At 32.9% G+C, this 20,956-nt stretch overlaps 1 protein-coding gene and 1 pseudogene across 1 annotated transcript; one reads left to right on the top strand and one right to left on the bottom strand.

Annotated features, from left to right (window-relative positions):
• Positions 1 to 399: 399 nt before the first annotated feature.
• LOC147393071 (protein SMALL AUXIN UP-REGULATED RNA 51 pseudogene) lies at positions 400 to 1,173 on the bottom strand (annotated as a pseudogene).
• A 12,861-nt stretch (positions 1,174 to 14,034) lies between these two features.
• LOC147393072 (auxin-responsive protein SAUR71-like) lies at positions 14,035 to 14,496 on the top strand. The gene has a single exon (XM_086456480.1). The coding sequence runs from the start codon at positions 14,035 to 14,037 to the stop codon at positions 14,494 to 14,496; it is 462 nt and encodes a 153-aa protein (XP_086312606.1).
• Positions 14,497 to 20,956: the final 6,460 nt, after the last annotated feature.

The following is a 20,956-nucleotide window of genomic DNA, read 5'->3' on the forward strand; positions in this document are numbered from 1 at the left end:
TAAACTCGTCCGAGACTGAGATGTATCGTCCAAGTTAACTCGATATCAGAGTTGAACGAGACCAACTCACAAAGTCATTTTTTAATTGAGATTTACGAGTCACAGTTCAATTTATTGATTTGTCTCATGAGACGTCTCAAACATATCGAAAAACACGTCCCAGACGACTCAATATCGGAACTGAACAAGACGAGACGAAATACCAAAGATAAATTCTAAAAGAAAAATAATTTTAGTCACCCAAAAAACTTTTAATGAGATCTGGTGGGAACCAAACCCCAAATATATGGTTTTATCACCCCGAAGATTTACCAACTAAGTTATCTGACACCTGTTGAAAATCTCATAATAGTAAGATTGACATAGAAAAAATATAAAATTAAATAGAATAATAAGATTGGGTAAAAAAAAAGGTTAGCATGCAAATTTTCATTAATTTCTCAAATTTGATGCCCTTAAAACCCTAAAAAAAATGTTAAACATCTCATTCAACCCATATCAAAGATTGGGTTTCATGGATGGTTGGAAAAAAAACCCATCAAAGGTTGCTTGCCCTTTACAAACCCCTTTTCCTTAAAAGAAAGAAAGAAAAAAAAGGACTACCAAGGGAAAAAACCCATCAACACTAACATCAAACCCTAGCTTTCTGCAACAGAGGAGTAAATCCACGGCTAGAGTCCTTCCCGTCTTTGCAAGAATCAGAAACTTCAGAAAACATCATCAAGAACTCATCCAACTCCATCCTTCGATACCTCTGTTCATCCTTCTCAAGAATCTTCAAAACCCCTTTGAAAAATCCTACTTCGCATGGAAAAACCAGTCCTCCATTAGACTGATAACCGAATTCTTCTTCAGCTTTCTTCAGAAGTGATACGAAGATCGGAAGATTAAGGAACCGAGTCGGAATTACGAATCGTTTCCGCTCTTGTCCGACATAAACAGCGAAAAAACCAGAAGGAATGCGACGAGTTGAACCGGATGAAACAGAACCTGAGTCGGAATCTGAGTCTGGACCAGAAACAACGCATCTGCGTTTGAGGCTTATGGACTTCCATCGCTTCATCATCTGCTTCAGATGAACGATTTGGCGGATCTCCATTAGAGTTGCAGAGAGAGCAGTTAAAAGAGTATAACGAGAGAGAGTAAAGAGCGGTGACAGAGATTAAATGCGAATTTTTCGGTCTCCTCGAAGTTTAAAACTGCTGAAATTTCTTAGTTTTATTACTAAAATGCCCCTCAAATTTTAAAAAGTATATAATATTGTTTTTATATTTTTTTAAATATGTTTAATTTTATAAGTACAAGAATGAGAAAAAAACATTTAGTTGACTAAAAAGCCCATCCAACATTACTAAATTTTCTCTTAAGAGGGCTGTTATTAGCACACCACTTTTACTTATGAGACATTTACTCCACATATCCAACTGTTGCATTTTTATTACAAAAACTCCCTTTTAGAGTTCTGACAACTCCAACGAATCTTACTTTACGAAGTTTGTTACCCACCAAACCTCACCTTATAAGTTTATTACTGAGCAACCCTGGAATGAGGATACACATCATAAAATTCAATTTTGTGATGTTATTTTAGTACTTAATGATTGGATTCAAATCGCATCAATTTGTGGCATCCGATCTAATGTCATAGGGTTATAAAGGACAAAATTTTAAGAAATTTGAAAAAAAAAATTATATTCATTTTCACTGTTGAATTTTAATTTTAAATTTAAGAGTTTAGTAGCTATCTATTTTCAATATTTTGATCAATCTCAAAAAAGGTTTTGTTTTTTGATTATTTTTTCTTTCAAATTTGAATTTTTCCATGAAATCTGAAAGGCTGTGTTGTTGGATTTTTAATTTGATCATCCATGTGGGCCTAAAGACTCTTAGTAAGATTTGAAATCAATCTTAGTTAATCTTAGTTTTGGTAGCATGATTCATAAGATAATGTTTGTTCAAGTAACAAACTTGATAAAGTAAGGAAGTTTTTGTAATAAAATTGTTAATGATTGGTCTGCCCAGTAATCTCTCTTTACTTAATAGTACATCAATTCATATGCAAACAACTACTTAATTTCAAAAGGATTGATTTAATCTAAGTAAACGTAAACATTGGTGTGATAATATAATTTCTTCTCGTATTCATCGTGAGATGATAAATGACGGGGATTTTAATTGATTTTAGAAGAAAAATATTGGATACTTGTCCTTTCTATTGTTTGGTTATTAAATGAAATGATAGATTAAACAAACTTAGATTTCGTCTTTAGTTGGTCAACTTGACCACAAGTCAGTGTTACAATTACTTAATTTTAAGTGGGGGTTTCTAGTTACGAGTTTATTTCATCACCAATCAGATTATTTGTTTCATTTTGAGAAGTACTAAGTATTGAAGGACTTAATATGTTGCTTACAAGAAATGCAATCCAAAAGAGGTGACTGACTCCCTATCACACGCAACAAGATGTACTTTTTGATTGCGCATTATGTTTATGAGTCATACTAAAGTAACATCAAAATTGACATTGATTCTCACATTGCTGATGTGGAGGTTCACACATAGCCTTAGATGCTTTTCACTCATATCTTGATGAAATACATCTATGGTTCCGTACATACATCCACATCAATAATGTGAGAATCGAAGTCAATTTTCATATTGCTTTAACATTTTCTTATGTCTATTTAGGTATTTATTGACATTTTGCAAAAATCGCATTTCAACATCAACAAGGTTGTGGTTAGCATTGCCTTATCTCAATTATTTGGGGTTAAGGATTAAGAAAATGAATGGTGCGTTATTCAATTCTATCCGTAAAGTATATTTGATTGATAAAAATTATTATATTATCTTTTTGAACTATAAAAATTATGCTTGTAAATTTGTAAAATTTGAATAACAATATATTAATCCTTGTTTAAAAAAATAAACTAGTATAGGTCTTAGGACTCTTTTTGTAATTTCACTATACCCTTATTAATAAAATTTAGGTTTAATAGACTTTAATATTAGATTATCATGGTTGGTTGTGACAATTAATTTGACAATATTTATCCTTACAAAGTAAGGGTATACATGTAAATTTACATAATACCTAACCCTTTTAAAGTGTCATTTCATTAGAGGAATGGTAAAAAAAGTAAAGAGAAAGTAAGTTCGAGTAAAAGCTAAGTTCGAGAAAGTTTAAAAATAAAGTTTTTAAGTTAAAAACCAAACATCCAATTTTATGATTTTAGGGTGTTTTTTTATGGTAATTATCTTTCACAAATCTGATGTGGAACTCTCCGGGTGAACTCGTATGACTCAGTGAGTCAAATGAACGATTCTCTCCATAAGAGTTTGTATTACAACCAAAAAAACAAAAACCACCATGGTGGTAGGTGAAGGACAGACCGTAAAGAAGATCTATCATTTGATGGGTCTCACAATTTTTTTTATTTTTATTTTACGACGTTTATGGGTCCCACTATGGATGAAACTTGGGTGGGTGGGTTGGTTCGGTTCGATGTAGGTGTAATTTGGGCCCAACCCAAACAATTGAACAACGACTTGGGTTGGACCAAATATGAGGATGGATTCGTCCAATCCAAGATACTCATCCAAGCCCATTTGTATTTGGTTGGTAAACTTTCTCTAAATTACTTGGCAAAATCCTCACCCACATTGATTTTGGGGATTTTTCTAAAAGGAAAATACTAGAGAGACTTTAAAATTGACATCGATCCATACTTTGTTGACGTGGATGTGTGTATGGAACCATAGATGCTCTTCATCCAGATAGAAGTGAAAAGTCTCTATGGTTATCACGATGAAAGGCATCTATGGTTATGTGTGCACCTCCACGTCAACGAAGTGTGAATTGATGTCAATTTTAAAGTCACTCTAGCACTACTCTTTCTACAAACTCATATCACTAGATTCGTAAAAAAAAAATATATATTCATCTCTGATCTTCTAATTCAATGTTAGGCATTGGTGTGGTATCTACCAAAAATACTCTTGTACTTAATAAATATTCAAAGTGTATTATTAAATGGAATTGAATGAATCAACTAAATATATTTTACCTCTATTTATACTTAGGCTTTGTCCTTGTTACTTAGAGATTTAGTATCCTCATTACTAGAACAAAACCATGTTCAATTAGTAATCGAGTTTTTGACAAATAAGGAGAGTCCATGCTACTTTACCATCAATCATCCTTTCCAGGGTTCCACGAACGCTAAATTCCTCGGTTTTTAACCCTACAATTGCCACAAGGGTCATTTACAAAAATTTGAAAAATAGAACACTCAAATGAAATACAACTTAAAAGAAGATTAGAAGAAGACAACAAAAAAGGTAAAATTATTATTCTAAAATACATAATAAGTGGAAAAACCAAAATTCGAAAGAAGAAAAAAAATTAAAAGAAAATCCTTCTTGAATTTCATCCACAAATTGAGGCCGTTACAATCTATCTTAAGATATGTTGAGCAACAAATTAACAACATCAATTTGAATTTTATAAAAGGGATCCCTATTTCAAGATTTGCTGGATAACAAACTTGATAAAGTAAGATTGGGTGGGTAACAAACTTCCTAAGTAAGATTGCTTTGAAGTTGTTAGAACTCCAAGCGAGTTTTTTATAATAAAAATGCAATAGTTAGGTAGGCTCGGGTAAATCTCTGTTTATTTTATGTAGGCAATTCATATTGGATTTCAATTCATTGTGTTATTATCCTTTTTAGGGTCATCGGTTTGATTACTTAGTTCCATCCTTCTCCTTGAATTAAAAAGTCATACCTAATAGCTTGGTGTAGGTGGATCAGTTGTTTAGGTGACAAATTTTCTTAAAATAAGTGTAGTCATCAGTACACATTTGACTTTATGTAAATGAGAAAAAAATTGTACTAAATTTTGTCCCATAAAAATTTTATGGGGGAAAGTTTTGTTTTGCAGTGATTTTTGTGAAGCTAAATTTAGAAAAATAATGGAAAATTTGATTCATTAATCTTCAAAGACAAAAAGTTATTTAAAAAAATAATACATTTCTTTTTATTAAAAAAATTAAATTATAGTTATTTTATTTTACCCGAACCCTGCCCGAGTCAAGTCCGAACCCATTAGGGCTGATAGGAGTATGGGATGGCTTTATATATGGCCCCGCTTTTTAAGGATTGGATTAGGGTCATTTCATCCTCAGATTATTACATATAAGGTTACTTTGGTAATTTCATTCCTATTTTTTGTTGTTGGTGAAACCGTCCCACCTGACAGTTGCACAAAAAAATGAAAAAGAATCGTAGACAGAAAATCAAAGGACATGACAGCGGTCAGAATGTCGAGATTCGGGGTATGCTGCCCACCGAAAGTACGGGTAATGGAACTGTATACTTGGGAGTACTACGGTCAGCATTCTCCACCAAAACTAATATATAATATAATGAAATTTTAAAAAACTGATTAGACGTTGACCGTTGCTGTTGAATATTGCCAGGTTATCCGTTATCGTCGTTTCTGAAATTTTCGATTTTTGCGAATTTTCCTCAGCCCTCACCTACTTCTCCATTTGAGTTATCAACCGGGCGACTTCGTCTACTGACTCGGCCGGCCCAACCGGACCCTTAAAATTAGCTACAGTAGAGTTCAACTTTGAGTCGTGATAATAGGACTGCTCCTTGTGGCACACTCCATCATCGACTCTCCTGACGTGACAAGTTTGGAATCTTAGATTTGTATCTATCTGGATACACGGCACCCTTATAGGTATACATCTACGGTTCCCCAACTTATCATGTTAGGAGAGTCAATTGAGTGTGCCACATGAGATAGTCAGATTATCATGATTCTTCAACTTTTTTTCCCTCATATGTATATATATATATAAAGACTGACTAGTTGCACATCACCTATTACTCGTTGCACTCCAACTTATAAGAAATGCTTACTTGTTTTCTTTGGTTTTTTGTTTTTTTTTTGTTTTTAATTTCCATCCCACAAAAAAAAAAAAATTTAGACTAATAGAGAAGACATGGAACCAATCATTACTAGAAAGTCATGAAAATTTTATGCTAAATCTATCAAAAGTCATTACTAAGAGCTCTTAATAATTTTTAAACTACTTGTGAATCATGATTTTTAAACTACTTGTGATTCCACTATGATTTCAATAAAAAAGAACAAAAGTAGGGCATCATTTTATTTTTAGAGTGTAATCATAATAGTGGAGTGTTTATTTAAAGTGATGGATACTAGGTGGTGTGCAACTAGTCAGTCCCAATATAAATATAATAGAAGGTGTGCAAATGCACATGTCTTTAAAGGGCTTATTTGTAATTCAAAATATTAATTAGAGGATAATTTTGAATATTACATAGTAAAAAATTATCAACATGATTTTAGGAACGTGAGAATGCAATTTTCTTTGTTCTTGACGAAAATGAGCCTGATATATTAAGTTTAAATGTTAAGGTGAGGGTATTTTTAAAAATCATATATATATATATATATATATATATATATATATATATAGGGTCCCGTTCAGCAACAAACATTTTGACAAATATTTTGGCAAAACATTTTTCAAAACATGGGTTAGAGGTTTTGGAATGGGCTGATTTTTGGTGAGGATGATCTCTACGGTGAGGAGATCATCCTCACCAAAAATCAGCCTATTCCAAAACTTCTAACCCCAGTTTACAAGTTGAAAACTCGTAGACCGTCCATTTTTTGTAAACCATTTTTGACGGGGTTAGAATTTTTGGAATGGGCTGATTTTTGGTGATGATGATCTTCTCACCGTAGAGATCATCCTCACCAAAAATCAGCCCATTCCAAGACCTCTAACCCATGTTTTGAAAAATGTTTTGCCAAAATGTTTGTTGCTGAACATTTCCCATATATATATATATATATTATATAGTATGGGTTGGAATCCGTAATTATTATCAAGATACATCTTTTCCCAAACATTAGATCTCATAGATACATGATTGAGATTGTATTTGAACATATGAGTCTATGGATCCCGACCCATATGGTATATACTTACATCCTATTTACACGTGTTGATGGGGTTTGCATTAGTATTATGGGGCATGCTTTAATCACATAATGAATGAACACCACCTTTGTAATGTGGCCATCTCGGAAGCTTTCAATTTACAAGTTAGAATTGAATGAATTTTAACCATGACTATTAAGTTAAAAATCTAAATAATTGCGCCTCAAGATTTATATTATAATTTAATCATATAATCAAATGAACATTAAGAAAAAAATATAGAAACAATCAAGTATCAAGAACCAAAGCAGGAGAAAATACATTTGATTTTTTTACAAGGTTTGTTGTTCAAGTCATCGACTATGTCCTTGATCTTCTAAAGACAATTTACTGAAGTATCATTGTAATTTGTTCATCTCCCTTTACATTGGAGTGCTTACCGCCATTTAAATAATTTCAATTTGTTTGACTATATTACTTTGTTTCTTGATCGTATTATTCCACTTGATTATGTCATGATCATCTGGTGCCTACCTTTTTTTTTTTTTTATAGTCTTGGTGTCTTTAGCTAGATGTATACTTGTCGATTGAACAAATTATGTCTTAGCTAGCCAATGATTTTACCCTTTCAACTGCTAGAAATCACCAACTAGTCTTACTTATTTTTTGTAAGAGGGATCACTAGGGATGGATTAAATTAAGATTGATGATTTCTTAATATATTTCACTCTTTATATCTCTATATATATATATTTGATTGATAAGTTGGGGGTTGACAAGATCTCAAGGATAATAGTTACAACATAAATCTTCAATCAATATTCTCATTAGATCTTGAGGAATACTTGAAATATCCTTTGTTACCACAAAAAATAAAAAAGAAAACATCCTCAGAAGCCCCAAGCTTTGCTAAGTAATTAGTAACCCAGTTAGCTCCACGCCAAAGGAATTCAAAGGCACATGTTAAAAAATGAAGTTGCAAACAACTAAATTTCTTTGATCGTTTCCATATACTTCCAAGATCCTTCAATTTCCTGTGTGATGCTTTTAATAGAATAAAGAGAATCTGAGCATACAACAACATGAGTGTATCCCTTTCTTTTAGCAAATTGCATTGCTGTTTATACGTTTTAAACACTTAAATCCTTGCATTTAGTTCTCTTTGCTGTTTTGATTTTTCACAACAAAGACTTGAATCCAATGGCCGGAGTTTACCCTATCTGGCTATATTTTTTGTCAACAGGTGCACCAAAGAAAAGTGGGCTGGGCTTAAAGAGTTTCCCATGTGGCGATAGAAAAGAGTTGGTGTTGGTAACATTATTCAACAACAGCAGGAGTAGAGGATCAACATTCTAGGTTGATGGTAAAGTTTACAGGTGATAAAATCATATACCTGTGTAGGGTTTTTTAACAGTGTTTTTCTGTTTTTCCTATAGCACCTTCTGTTGCCTTTCCCAAAAGTTGAGAGAGCTACATGTCTCAATTTTAGCAAATCAAATCACGTCCTTTAAATTTCACAACATTCATTTTCAAAGCATTTGATCATGTAAAAATATAATAAATAAGTGTCATGATAATATGAATCACTAGGTGGCATACTCAATCGACTCCATGAGGTGACAAGTTAGGGAACTGTAGATCTGTACGTCTTGGGATACACAATTGCACTTCCCCATAAAAAAAGCGTATCACAAAAAAGTCTTGTATCCCGATATAGAGCTATAGTTCCCAAACTTGTTCATGTTAGGGAGTCGATTGAGTATGCCCCTTGGTGAGTCATATTCTCAGGACTCCAAAAAAAATAGGTTTTTATTTTTTTTATTTTTATTTATTTATAATCTGATATATTATGTGTGAATTGTGTTCTATTTATTTATTTTTCAATGTGGCACTCTCTAGGCAATTGGAAAAAGTGCTACAAGATGCTCATGGAAAAATGCGCTCCTTAGACTTGGGCTCAATGCCCCCCATCTTACCAAAATTGAAAACCGTGGTTCCGATTCTCCTTTTATGGGAATTAATTAAAGTCGGGTCTAAAATGGAACTGACCCAATAGGAGTCAGAATCATTAGATTCTATCCAATGGGTATCCGAAACTGATTTATTTTGTCATTTCTTTTTATACTGTAGATGATATAAGGCATTCTTTTATTTTAAAATTAATGCATGTTATATAAATTTCTTTAATTTTTCATATAAATTATAGATTGGAACTTAAAATGAGTTATTTCTTCTAAAAATTTATTACTTTTAAATAAGATAAATTTATATTTTTGAAATTTTTTTTAAACTTATATCCTTAGTATTACTAATTATAACATAATTGTTAAATTTGTATATAATACGTTAATTTCTTGAAGAATTTTTTTTTAATAATGATTTGAAATATTTTTTTATTTTTATTTTTGAAAATCTGAACTTGTGGATACATGTGTTTTTTGACTGTTTGGATTTTAGATCCATTTATTTTGGAATCGAACTAGGAATTAACAAGAGCTGAAACCAAAATAAATATAATAATTATGATTTTAAGTTCCTTGGGAACCAAATAGGAATCGACCCATTGACAGCCGTAAGTAACTGATCTCATTAAAAAAATGGACTTATGATTAAAAAAAAACCATTGTTGATTAATTATCGTGAGCATAATGCATTATTATTGTTACACATTCCACAACTGGGGGATGCGAATTAAAATGGGTGGTTTCCGATTTGGTCGGGTTCAATGGTTACCTCCACGATCCAAGTAATAGTATATAATATTATAATGTTAAATATAGAAAACATCCAATGAGATTCATGACCTAGATCCAAAGCCAATCTACTTCAAGTCCAGTCCAACATGTGATTGTATATATATATATAGATATCATGGTTTTTAAATTCGTCCGAGATCGAGACGTATCGCCCAAGTTAACTCGGTATCAGAACTAAACGAGATCAACTCACAAAGTCATTTTTTGACCGAGTTTTACATTTCACAGTGTAATTTTTTGAGTTATCTCACGAGACGTCTCAAACGTATCGGAAAACTCATCTGAAAAGATTTGGTATCAGAGTTGAATGAGACGAGACGTGATACCAAGTTTTAAAAACCATGATATATGTATGGGGAAATGTTCAGTACCAAACATTTTAGCAAAACATTTTTCAAAACATGGGTTAGAAGTTTTGGAATGGGCTGATTTTTGATGAGGATGATCTCTACGGTGAGGAGATCATCATCATCAAAAATCAGCCCATTCCAAAACTTCTAACCCCATCAAAAATGGTTTACAAAAAATGGACGGTCCACGATTTTTCAATTTGTAAACATGGGGCTAGAAGTTTTGGAATGGGCTGATTTTTGGTGAGGATGATCTCTACAGTAGAGATCATCCTCACCAAAAATCAGCTCATTCCAAAACTTCTAGTCCATGTAGGACAAAAATGGTTGGCTAAAATGTTGGGTGTTGAACGGGACCCAAAATGTTTGGTGCCAAAATGATTGAATTTTAATTTGATCTTGGTTAAATTTTAATTTAATTTTTAATTTGAATTTTATTTTCCTAAGGATCAAGGTCTCTATGTTAGAGTTATATGTTAAGGGGCATTTTGATCATTTTTACGATTTTTGACAATTTTTCTTGAATTTCTCTGTTTTCATCAGTTTAGGTTCCATTAGACTTGAAATCATATTCTGAATGCAATGGAGGTACTTTCGAGATTTTTTGGGGGTCCAAAATTTATAAAAGGCATTTTTGTCATTTTGATGATTTTTTATTGATTTTTACGAATTTCTCTGTTTTCATCGATTTGGGTCTTGTTAGACTTGAAATGACTTTTTGAGTGCAATGGAGGTACTTTCAAGACTTTTCGGAGATCTAAAATTTATGAAGGGTATTTTCATCATTTTGGTGATTTTTTACGGATTTTTTTTTGAATTTTAGCGTGAGGTTTCTTTCAGTCATTGTGTGAGTATTTCTAAGTTCTAAAGTTATATTTTCCTAGTATAGCGAAGTCTCTAAGTTATCGAACTGTGTAGTGAACTTAAGTGTACGTGCTTGCTAAATCGGGTGTAAGATGTAACGATCCCAAGCGTGCGTAAATTTCTATGTTGAGTCGTGACGAGTAGGGGGGATGAAAAAACTAGAAACAGAAGGAATCAAGCAGTACTCACAAGCCTTCGAATTCTTTTATCCTCATCATTAGGAATTCACAACAACCGGCTGACGAATTGTCGAATTGGGCAGATGCAAAAATGGGGTGTCTACATCTACTAGAACTGAAATAAAAATAAATACAATGATTATGATTTTAAGTACCTTGGGAACCAAATATGAATCAACCCATTGATAGCCCTAAGTAACTGATCTCATTAAAAAATAGACTTATGATTAAAAAAAAAAAACCATTCCTGATTAATTATCGTGAGCATAATGTATTATTATTGTTACACATTCCACAACTGGGGGATGTGAATTAAAATGGGCGGTTTCCGGTTTAATCGGGTTCAATGGTTACCACAATGATACAAGTAACAGTATATAATATTATAATATTAAATATAGAAAGCATCCAAAAGATTCATGACCCAGATCCAAAGCCAATCTACTTCAAGTTCATCCAACATTAGAGATTGTAGAGATCATCCTCACAAAAAATTAGTTGAATTTGAAACTACTAAGTCCATCAAAAGTGGTTTAGAATTGTGAACCATCGATCTTTTATTGAAAATTTATATATCACTTTAGATGGTCTTAGAAATTTTAGATCCAACTGATTTTTGGTGAGGATGATCTCTACATCATAGAGATCATCCTCACAAAAAATCAGCATAATCTGAAACTTTTAAATTATATAAAACAAATGTGTTGGCTCCCTAACGTTGGCTGCCAAACCACACCTTTTATTAATATATATATATATTAGTTCGATGGAAACATAGCTGGAGTTGTAAGACCTTAATAATTTTTTCAAGGTAATCTACAAGGCTATGGGTACCATGCAATTAGCTGTACACAGCAGCCGCTTTGGTTATTTAACCCGACCTTTTTCGAACCCAATTCAAGTTCGACAGTTATGCCCATGGGCCAGTTATAGCCTTTCGATACATTTACCAAGAAACCTTAATTTGTGGATGAGTATTTTTTGTTGTGATTTCTTTTATCAAGTAAAAAGGCTATAGATCTATCCACAAAATGACACGTGGTACATTTTTGGAGCCTATTCACGTTGAGTTTTCACCCTAATTCATGGTGGACCTACACAACAACAATCAGCCTGCAGATTGATAGTTCATAGCCATTGGATTTGTGTACACTTAAGTAAAAGCTCAAATCCAAGAGTTTGTTTGATTGCGTAAAGAAAATGGACGAGAAAATGAATTCCCCCAAAAGTGCAATTTTTTTGTGTATAATCGTGCATTTCCGTTGTCCAAAGCAACTTTTTAATCTTGGGCAAGAAAATATTTTCCCACCTCACCTTCGAGGAAATTATCTTTTTTACTTTCAAAACTAAAATCGTCACTCCTCTTGACATTTTCCAAGGTGCAATCAAAAGGGGAAATTCACTTTCCCACAACCATCATATACACCTCTAAAGGGTAAAAAGTTATTCATAGAAAATATTTGAATCTTATCTTTTTAAAGGTAAGTTGGATTTACATAAGGTATCAATTAGTTTAGTTGATAAAATCTATGAGTGATGATATTATATATTTGGATCTAATTTCACATTTATCGAGTTATAAATCTCATTCAAAATAGGCTTACTAATTAAAATAAGTTGGATTTGAATCCTAAGCCTTTTTAGTTGTAAACAAACATGTCAAAAGAAACATAAAAATATTGCTAAAAATCCCCCAACAAAGGTAGATTTGTGGTTGGGTCACAAATAGATGGGTCGTTAGTGGCATTTTCGGGATGGATCGTAAGCTGTACAAGATATAGGATCCGAAAATCTAATGTCTTATTTTGGTGGTAAGGCCCAACCCAAAGCTGGCAATTAGTTGTTTTTAAAAGGTTCGGAGTTTCCAAAATTTCATGGTCTGCCTGTCAATTCTGGTTAAGTTAAGTTACAATCTATGTGCAACGGATTAATTTGTATTCCATACAACGCATACCATAATACACTTTCATACTTCCTTGTCATAATCGTGTATATTTGACCTGAAATTGAATTTAATAAAACCAGACATAGAGTTGAATCTCTTCGTAAAAATTAAAAATAGACGTATGGCATGCATATTTATTTTACCAAAATAACATAAGTGATTTATAATTTTATTAATAAAGATAATTAATATTAAAAATAATAAATAAAAATATATCAGATATACAATGATTTATTAAGATCATTTTATATAATATTTTATATGTTGATAATAAAATAATTCAATAACCAATCTCACATATTAATCAAGAAAGCACTCGACTTTATATATATATTTTTTTAGTGCTGATGTTATAACTCAATCTGATAGAATAAATGAAAAACTTATTCACGTGGCATGTGCAAGAATAGTAGATTTTCCCTCGGGATACATAATAGTACATGTTTATGGGGATGTGGAATTTTATATTCCGAGGGAGAAATTGTACGGTTCATACACATGTCATGTTAGTGAGTTTTTGAGAATCACTAGCCTTTTTTTATTTTCTTGGAACATTTGTTGACTAGAAGATCAGTTTGGGGCGAGACTTTTTTAACGGTCATGATTTTCCTGAATATACCTCATGAGAACCATGCTTGACGTACTATAATTATTCCCCTAACTGTAAATACCGCCAAATTGAACCATAAATGTAACGGAAGGACTAGGAGGAGCACCCGTTCTCCTAACACCGCTAAATTTAGCTGTTATTTCTCTAACGTGCGCGGAAACATCATCTCTTGCACATTAACGGTCGTCTAATATGTTCCTTAGGTTTCTGTTTCTCTTGCAAAAAAAAAAATAATAATAATAAATTTAAACCCTAATCTCTCTCTCTCTCTCTCTCTCTCTCTCCATGAAACACCATTCTTCAATTAAATTCACATTTCCGTCAGATTCCGGCCACCTTCACCATGAATTCAGTCCGGACAACGAAAAATCTCTGGCAAATCGTCCGGCCGCCGACCAAAGATTTTCTCCGGCAATTGCGCATCCTATCTTCGAATAACGGAAAAGTTCCTGTTTTAGCCGGAAAAAGAGCGATTGCACATGAATCCGGAGATGATTCGAAGGAATCATTACTCTCTGAAGAACCATCTAATGATCGGAATGGTAACCGGAATCTGACGACACAGGTACCGAGAGGATTTTTGGCGGTTTACGTTGGACCGAAGATGAGGAGATTTGTGATTCCTGCGAGTTATCTTTCGCTTCCTGATTTTAGGGTTTTAATGGAGAGAGTTGCAGACGAATTTGGGTTTCAACAAGAAGGAGCTTTGAGAATTCCTTGCCAAGAAGAAGACTTTGAAGAGATATTGCTAAGGTGCTTCGCGAAGCACCAAAGGATAAAGAAGGAGAGAAAGACTAAATTTTGATACGAGTTAGTTGTTTCTTCAATTCTATGCTTTATTATTTTTTTATATACGTACGTGTCATCATCCATGCAAGGGGTCAAGATTTAGATTAATTTGTTGCATTATTATTATTATTATTTTGCTGGTCTTGATGATCGTATTAGGTTGACTTTTGAAGGAAGATCTTGATCAATTACTTGAAAGCTTGCCATTGAAGATCTCAAATTGTCCAAATTCATTTGGTCTGATGAGCCAGACATTAGAGTGTCCATTTGGTATCGGTTAAGTCGGAAATACTGGTTTGGGATCGCTTCTTTACATACCTATATTAGAGTTGGGTCTAAAAAGAAATGAATAAATAGGCATTCCTATTGATTCTGGACTTAGACCTATAGCTCAGTTGATTTTATACATTGCAAAACAACTTTGAGGTCGTGGGTTCAAGTCCAACTTACTCATAAAAGTAAAAGTAAAAATAAAATAGAATTAATTTTATTCAACAAGTGCCGACTGTGGGATAATTATAAGAGTATCCCTCAATAAATAAGGGCAACCTACATCATAAATAAATTATTTTGTCTTATATAAGTTAAAAGTTTCAAAATGAATTGATTTTTGGTGAGAATGATCTATATGACGAGGAGATCATCTCATAAAAAATCAGTCCATTCCGAAATTTCTGACCCCATCAAAACAAATTCAATAATAGTAAATTATCCATTTTTTTGATAAACCAGTTTTAATGAGGTTAAAAGTTTTATAATAGATTGATTTTTGACGAAGATGATTTAGTCAGCATAGAGATCATCCTTACCGAAACTTTTAACTTATATAAGATTAAATAATTTGATTATGTGTGGATTGCCGGGTGCTTTTATAATTATCCTAAAATTTTTCATATGATATAAATTATGTATTTGAACTTAAAACAAAAGGGATTGTCTCTTTTTGCAACTTTATTTCTTAGATTGGCTCTTTTGAAAATTTATTACATTTGAAGCTGATAATGATTGAGACGTTAGCGGAGAAATAGAAGGCAGGGTATTCTTTGAGAAGTTGGACGGATGGGACATTGAATCTGAATTAAATCTCTTTGCCATGCGTTGTGCTCTTGAAAGGGCAAAACTTTGCAATGATGTGTAGAAGGAATTTTCTCATTTTTCTCCATTGTCAAAAGACTTGTCTGTAAAGAATATAGAATTCTATTATCACTCATGGTGATTTTAGTTTTATTTCAATTCCTCTGAATTAGAGTAGAAATAATATGATGTTTTAATTCTAGGTACCTCGAAGAACCAAAGTGGAACTGACCCGTTGACACCGCTGGCGTGCCATCTAACGAGGGTTTTTAATGGATCATGGCATCAATCCGATCTGATCTGATTCTTCAACATTTTAGGTTTCAATCATGACATTGAATCAAACGGATTGTATTTGGGTTTGAATTTGTGAATCATAAATGATTGAAATTGTTGAAGTCCAACCTTGTTCCATTCTTATTACATATACAAATTGGAATGCACGTGAGAAGTAGAAATCACATCATTGGACAATTTTTACATGGACTTTTCTAGGGTTTGTCTCTAGTCCAATCTGAGGTCCAGTCAACTTTGGTCAAGCCCAACCCAGTCGAAGCTTGGGTCCAATCTACCCAATCCGATCTGATTTTATCAGGCATGAATTTGGTTTAATTCAAGTTGTGAAATCTTAGCCTTCGGCCCAACCCAATACGAAAAGACCAGCCAAGATTGGCCCATAGGTCGTGTTGGGCCTTCAAGCTTGGGTTATGGTATAGTCCAAGCTGCTCCCCAGCATACACTCACCAAGAGTCATGCTTGGTGACACAGGATTTAGGGTTTAGGATTTACTGTGATTCTCACAATTCTGATGTGGAGATGCATACATAACCCTAGATGGTTTTTACTCATATCGTGAGGAAATGGTTATGTGCATATCTCACGTCAAACTTGTGAGAATCACAGTAAATACCCTCTGTCATTTCCTATCACACCAAACCTCATCAATATTAAGCCACAACAAGTGGTGATTTCCGAAACCCCCAAATGGAAGAGATGTTTATGCATAGAGTGCTGATATTCAAACTAGAAAGTCTTCACTCGGCTGACATGTTACAACAGACACCAAACCATAAATTTGTTTCCTCGGGATACACACATGCACATCTTTTATGGGGATTTACATTTGTGTATCTTGAGAAAAGAGATTTATGGTTCCGTGTCAGTAACATGTCAGTCATGTATTGACTGAGTGAAGACTTTCTAGTTAGAAAATCATTATTCTTATGCATAATAAACATGACATGCTCTATAAAAAGTTAATTTAGGATTTTACAGAATGTCAGATAGACCAATCACACAAACCCTTGTGCATTGAGGGTATCCTGAAATTACAAATTGCACTGTTTAGGCTTAGTGTTAGTGGTCATCGGAGATTCTGTAAACCCGGATTGACTTTTTTGTGAGCAAAAAATCTCTCAACGCATCTTATATGTATGTAATGAGTCATATAAAGGAAATGCCACTTTTTTTATATCGAACAAGTTGGATGAATTATTCATCATAATATCTAATCCTAGGTTATATGTAGTACACACGGTTTAAAATCTCGTCTTGAGGTAATGTTTCAATCAAATTAAAAGAAAATTTGAAATTGTCTCGATCAAAATATAATGGACATTCTAGAAACATTCAAGTTATAACCACACCATTTCAAAATGGCACAACACTTTAAACCATAGCTTGACTAACAAACTTAAAGAAATTTCTTTTTGTATTATTTTGCTCCTTATTTTATTTGATTAATTTTCTTGCTTCAATTCTCAACATCAACCTATTTAATTATGGATCAAGTACTGGTGACCAACGATTGGGTTATATACTCCAGATAAGTATCCTTGAGATTGTATTGATGGGATACGTATAAATCTTGGTTGTTGTATATCAAGTTTACGCGGTTGTTTGGTGCCATTATCCTGGATAAATCGTTTATGGGAGCCATCAGTGGGGACAGTCTTTATCGAAGATATGTTAGAGAGATGATTCTGTACTCCATGGAGTTGGTTGCAAGCTGATTCTGCTTTCTTTTTTGTGCCACATCTCTCAATATTTGGACTCTAATCCCTAGGAAACATATACATATCTTTAGGGACCTCCACTGGTCTTAGATCCATAGCTCAGTTGGTTTCCTGACACACTGATTTGGGGTGCAAACTCTAAGGTGGTGTGGGTCTCCATCAGAGTGAGCGTTTGGGATTAAATGCAAATTTCTTAGAGATCAATTTTGATCTTATAGAAATTAATACACTTTTTCCTAGAGATACATTTTTATTGGGAATCTCTAACATCCCAATGGTTATGTTTTCTAGACCTAGATGTTCGAGTCTAAGAGTTAAGAGATCATCTAGGGTCTGTTTGATACCAGGGAGTTAATTTTCAATTGAATAAGGATTCCATATGAAAATGATCATGGGAAATGAATATCACCCCTAATTTAGGATAGTTTTAAAAATGGTCTGAGTCCACTTGAAATTCAATTGAGTTGACTCAACTCAATTGGATTTCAAAGTGATTTAGTCCCAAAATTTGATGGAATATATTAATAATTATTTAAATTACTCATTTTTTTCCAAGAATTTCCTAGAACTTTTTCATAATATATATATTTTTATGTCAAATTCTATAAAATATAAAAGGGTGTTTTAAGATATTTTTAAATTAATAAATGGTTAAGCTTCAGTTTGGGAAAGAACAAAATACTTTTCTTAAGAAGTTCTTAATTTATATTTATATCATTTTACTCTATTTTTTTTCGTTAAAATCTAGAGATATGTAGTGTTTGATTTCTAATATTGACAAAATGACCATCAATAAGATTTAAGATCTTTCCAAATAAAATTATTATGTCTCATGTGACAATGAAATACACTATGCTTAACCAATAATAATAATAATAATAATAATATTGAAAAACGCTTTCCTTACTAAGTTATCAACAACATAGTTGATATCTGGTCAGATGTAAATTATTGCATACATCAAGCTTCAAACTGTTAAAGTATAGTCTTTAGAATCTAACTGGTTTCTTCAATTTGGTTCTTGGGGTATTGTTTCTCAATAAAAATGTGAACTTTGACTGTTGGGCCCTCACCAAGTGCACACAACTCCATTTGAAATCTTTTAAGAATTTTCTCAACATAAACTTTCTAAAATAAATTAGTAACCCAGCAGAACTATCTCTATGAATTTTGATCCCCAATACATACTCAGAATTTCCCATACCCTTCATGTCAAAACTCAATGATAAAAAATATTTCGTATCATGAAATAAGTGAAGATCATTGTTGACAAGCAGGATATTATCCACATAAAGGACAAGGATCATAAACCTTCTCACATGGACCTTGAGATATATGCATTTAACTACCACATTTTCCTTGAACCTATGTTTGACAACAACTTGATATTACTTTAGGTAACACTGCCTAAAAGCTTGTTTCAACCCATATATGAACATTTTTAGACTACCTACCATGTGTTCCTTGCCTTGGATTGCAAATCTATTAGGTTGATCCATATAAATATTCTCCTCAAAATCATCGTTAAGGAAGGCTATCTTCACATCCATCTGATGCAACTGTAGGTCATATTGGCTTGGGCTACTATGGCCAGAATAATTCTCATAGACTCTTTAGATGAGTCGGGAGATAAAGTTTTTGAGAAATAAATTTCAAGTTTCTGCTAGGAACCCTTTGCAGTTAGTATTGCCTTAAACCTTTCAACTTTTCCTTTTAACTCTTTTTTCGTTCTAAAAACCCACTTGTAGTCAATAACCTTATGATTCTTTAGAAGAACTACAAGTTCCTATACATGCTTTCTTTTTATAGATTGTAATTCTTCTCTCATGGCTTCTTGTCAGTGTTTAGATTCATTGTTTTCTATGGAAAAACTAAAAAAATGAGGAAATCAAGAATAACCATCAAATCTAATATCTTTCTTAAGATATGACTCAACCTCTTATGCCACAAAACACCACGACCAATATCATACATACTAGAATAAGTAGATAAACCAACATCTCTAAAAAAAAATCCAAAACCACAAGCATCAACTCTATAAATAGAAACTAGGTTCCATCAAAATGACGGTATATAAAAATATCCTCTAAAACCAAACTAAAAGAAAAATCCAAAATCAAACTATAATTATGTATGGCCTCGACCTAAAATGCCTCTATGTTCCTAAAGAACAATCTATCCTTGGGTCTGGGGTTTCTCCAGTTGCTGAACCCTTACAAAGAATGGGTAATGTGCATAGATGTACCTGAGTCAATCAACCAAGAATTCACTGGAACATCTATCGAATTGGATTCAAAACATACTAAACCTATATTAATATCTTTGTTGGTCTTTATTCATTCTTTATATGTGTACTAATTCTTTTTGACATGGCCATGCTTATTGCAAAACCAATAATCGAGATCCTCAGCTTTTCCAAACACTTTCTCAAAATTTCCTTTGCTTCCTGAACTCCAATCCTTCTTTCCTCATTTCTTGTAACATATTTTCTTGAAAGATTTCTTGTTTCCAAAAGATAGAGCCAGATTGAGATGACTCTACTATAAAGCCCCTATGATACTCCTCATTTGTCACACATAGGTTGGTCATTGATAGAAATCCTACTTTATCTCTTGTGCACTATAATTAAGTCTAAATGTCTTAAAAGACTTAAGCAGTGACAAAAATACCATATGCATAAAAAAAAATCATCATCAAAAGTAATGTCATTCTCTTGATAGTACCATTCCCATTGTACTTCAGGGATATTAATTAAGATAGTCATACTATAAAGATTTCTTGATGGCAACAAATTATTTTTGGATGATGACCATTAGTTCTCGAGCTGGCTTGATGACTTCTATACCCCCATATAAAGATTTTGGAATTGATGCATGTATAATTATCATCGCAATCCTATTTTCCTACTTAGCATAGTATGCCCTATCTATCTTTATAGAACTACAATCAGAGTCTTGGGCATATCTTTTAAGAGGGCAAGGTCATTAGTTAATTTGTGCCTAGGGTTTAGGCCGAATTTATCAGAGTGTTTTACTTTATCAACTTTCCTCCCAACAATAACATTCAAGGTTCCATCGATTAATCTCTCCCTTAGATTGAGATTTCATCATGTTATTTTTCCATAAGATTGCGTTGCAATACACATAGACATAGTCATTCATGTTTTAGCTTTAATTGAGATACTTCCACTACCTTGGAGAAAGAGGATTATCCTCATATCCATAGAACATTCATGACTATTCTACCCACCCAAATTTACACAAAATGTTAAAATCACCTTTAGGCAAAAATTAGATATTTCGCATATGTGAGCAATTCTTATGGTCTTAATGGACTTTGCTGCCCAATATTCAAGGATACCATGATCTCCGTAGGCTGATAACATTT

This window comes from Akebia trifoliata, chromosome 10 (assembly GCF_017979445.1).
Source record: "Akebia trifoliata isolate Shusen 1 chromosome 10, ASM1797944v1, whole genome shotgun sequence".
NCBI lineage: Eukaryota > Viridiplantae > Streptophyta > Magnoliopsida > Ranunculales > Lardizabalaceae > Akebia > Akebia trifoliata.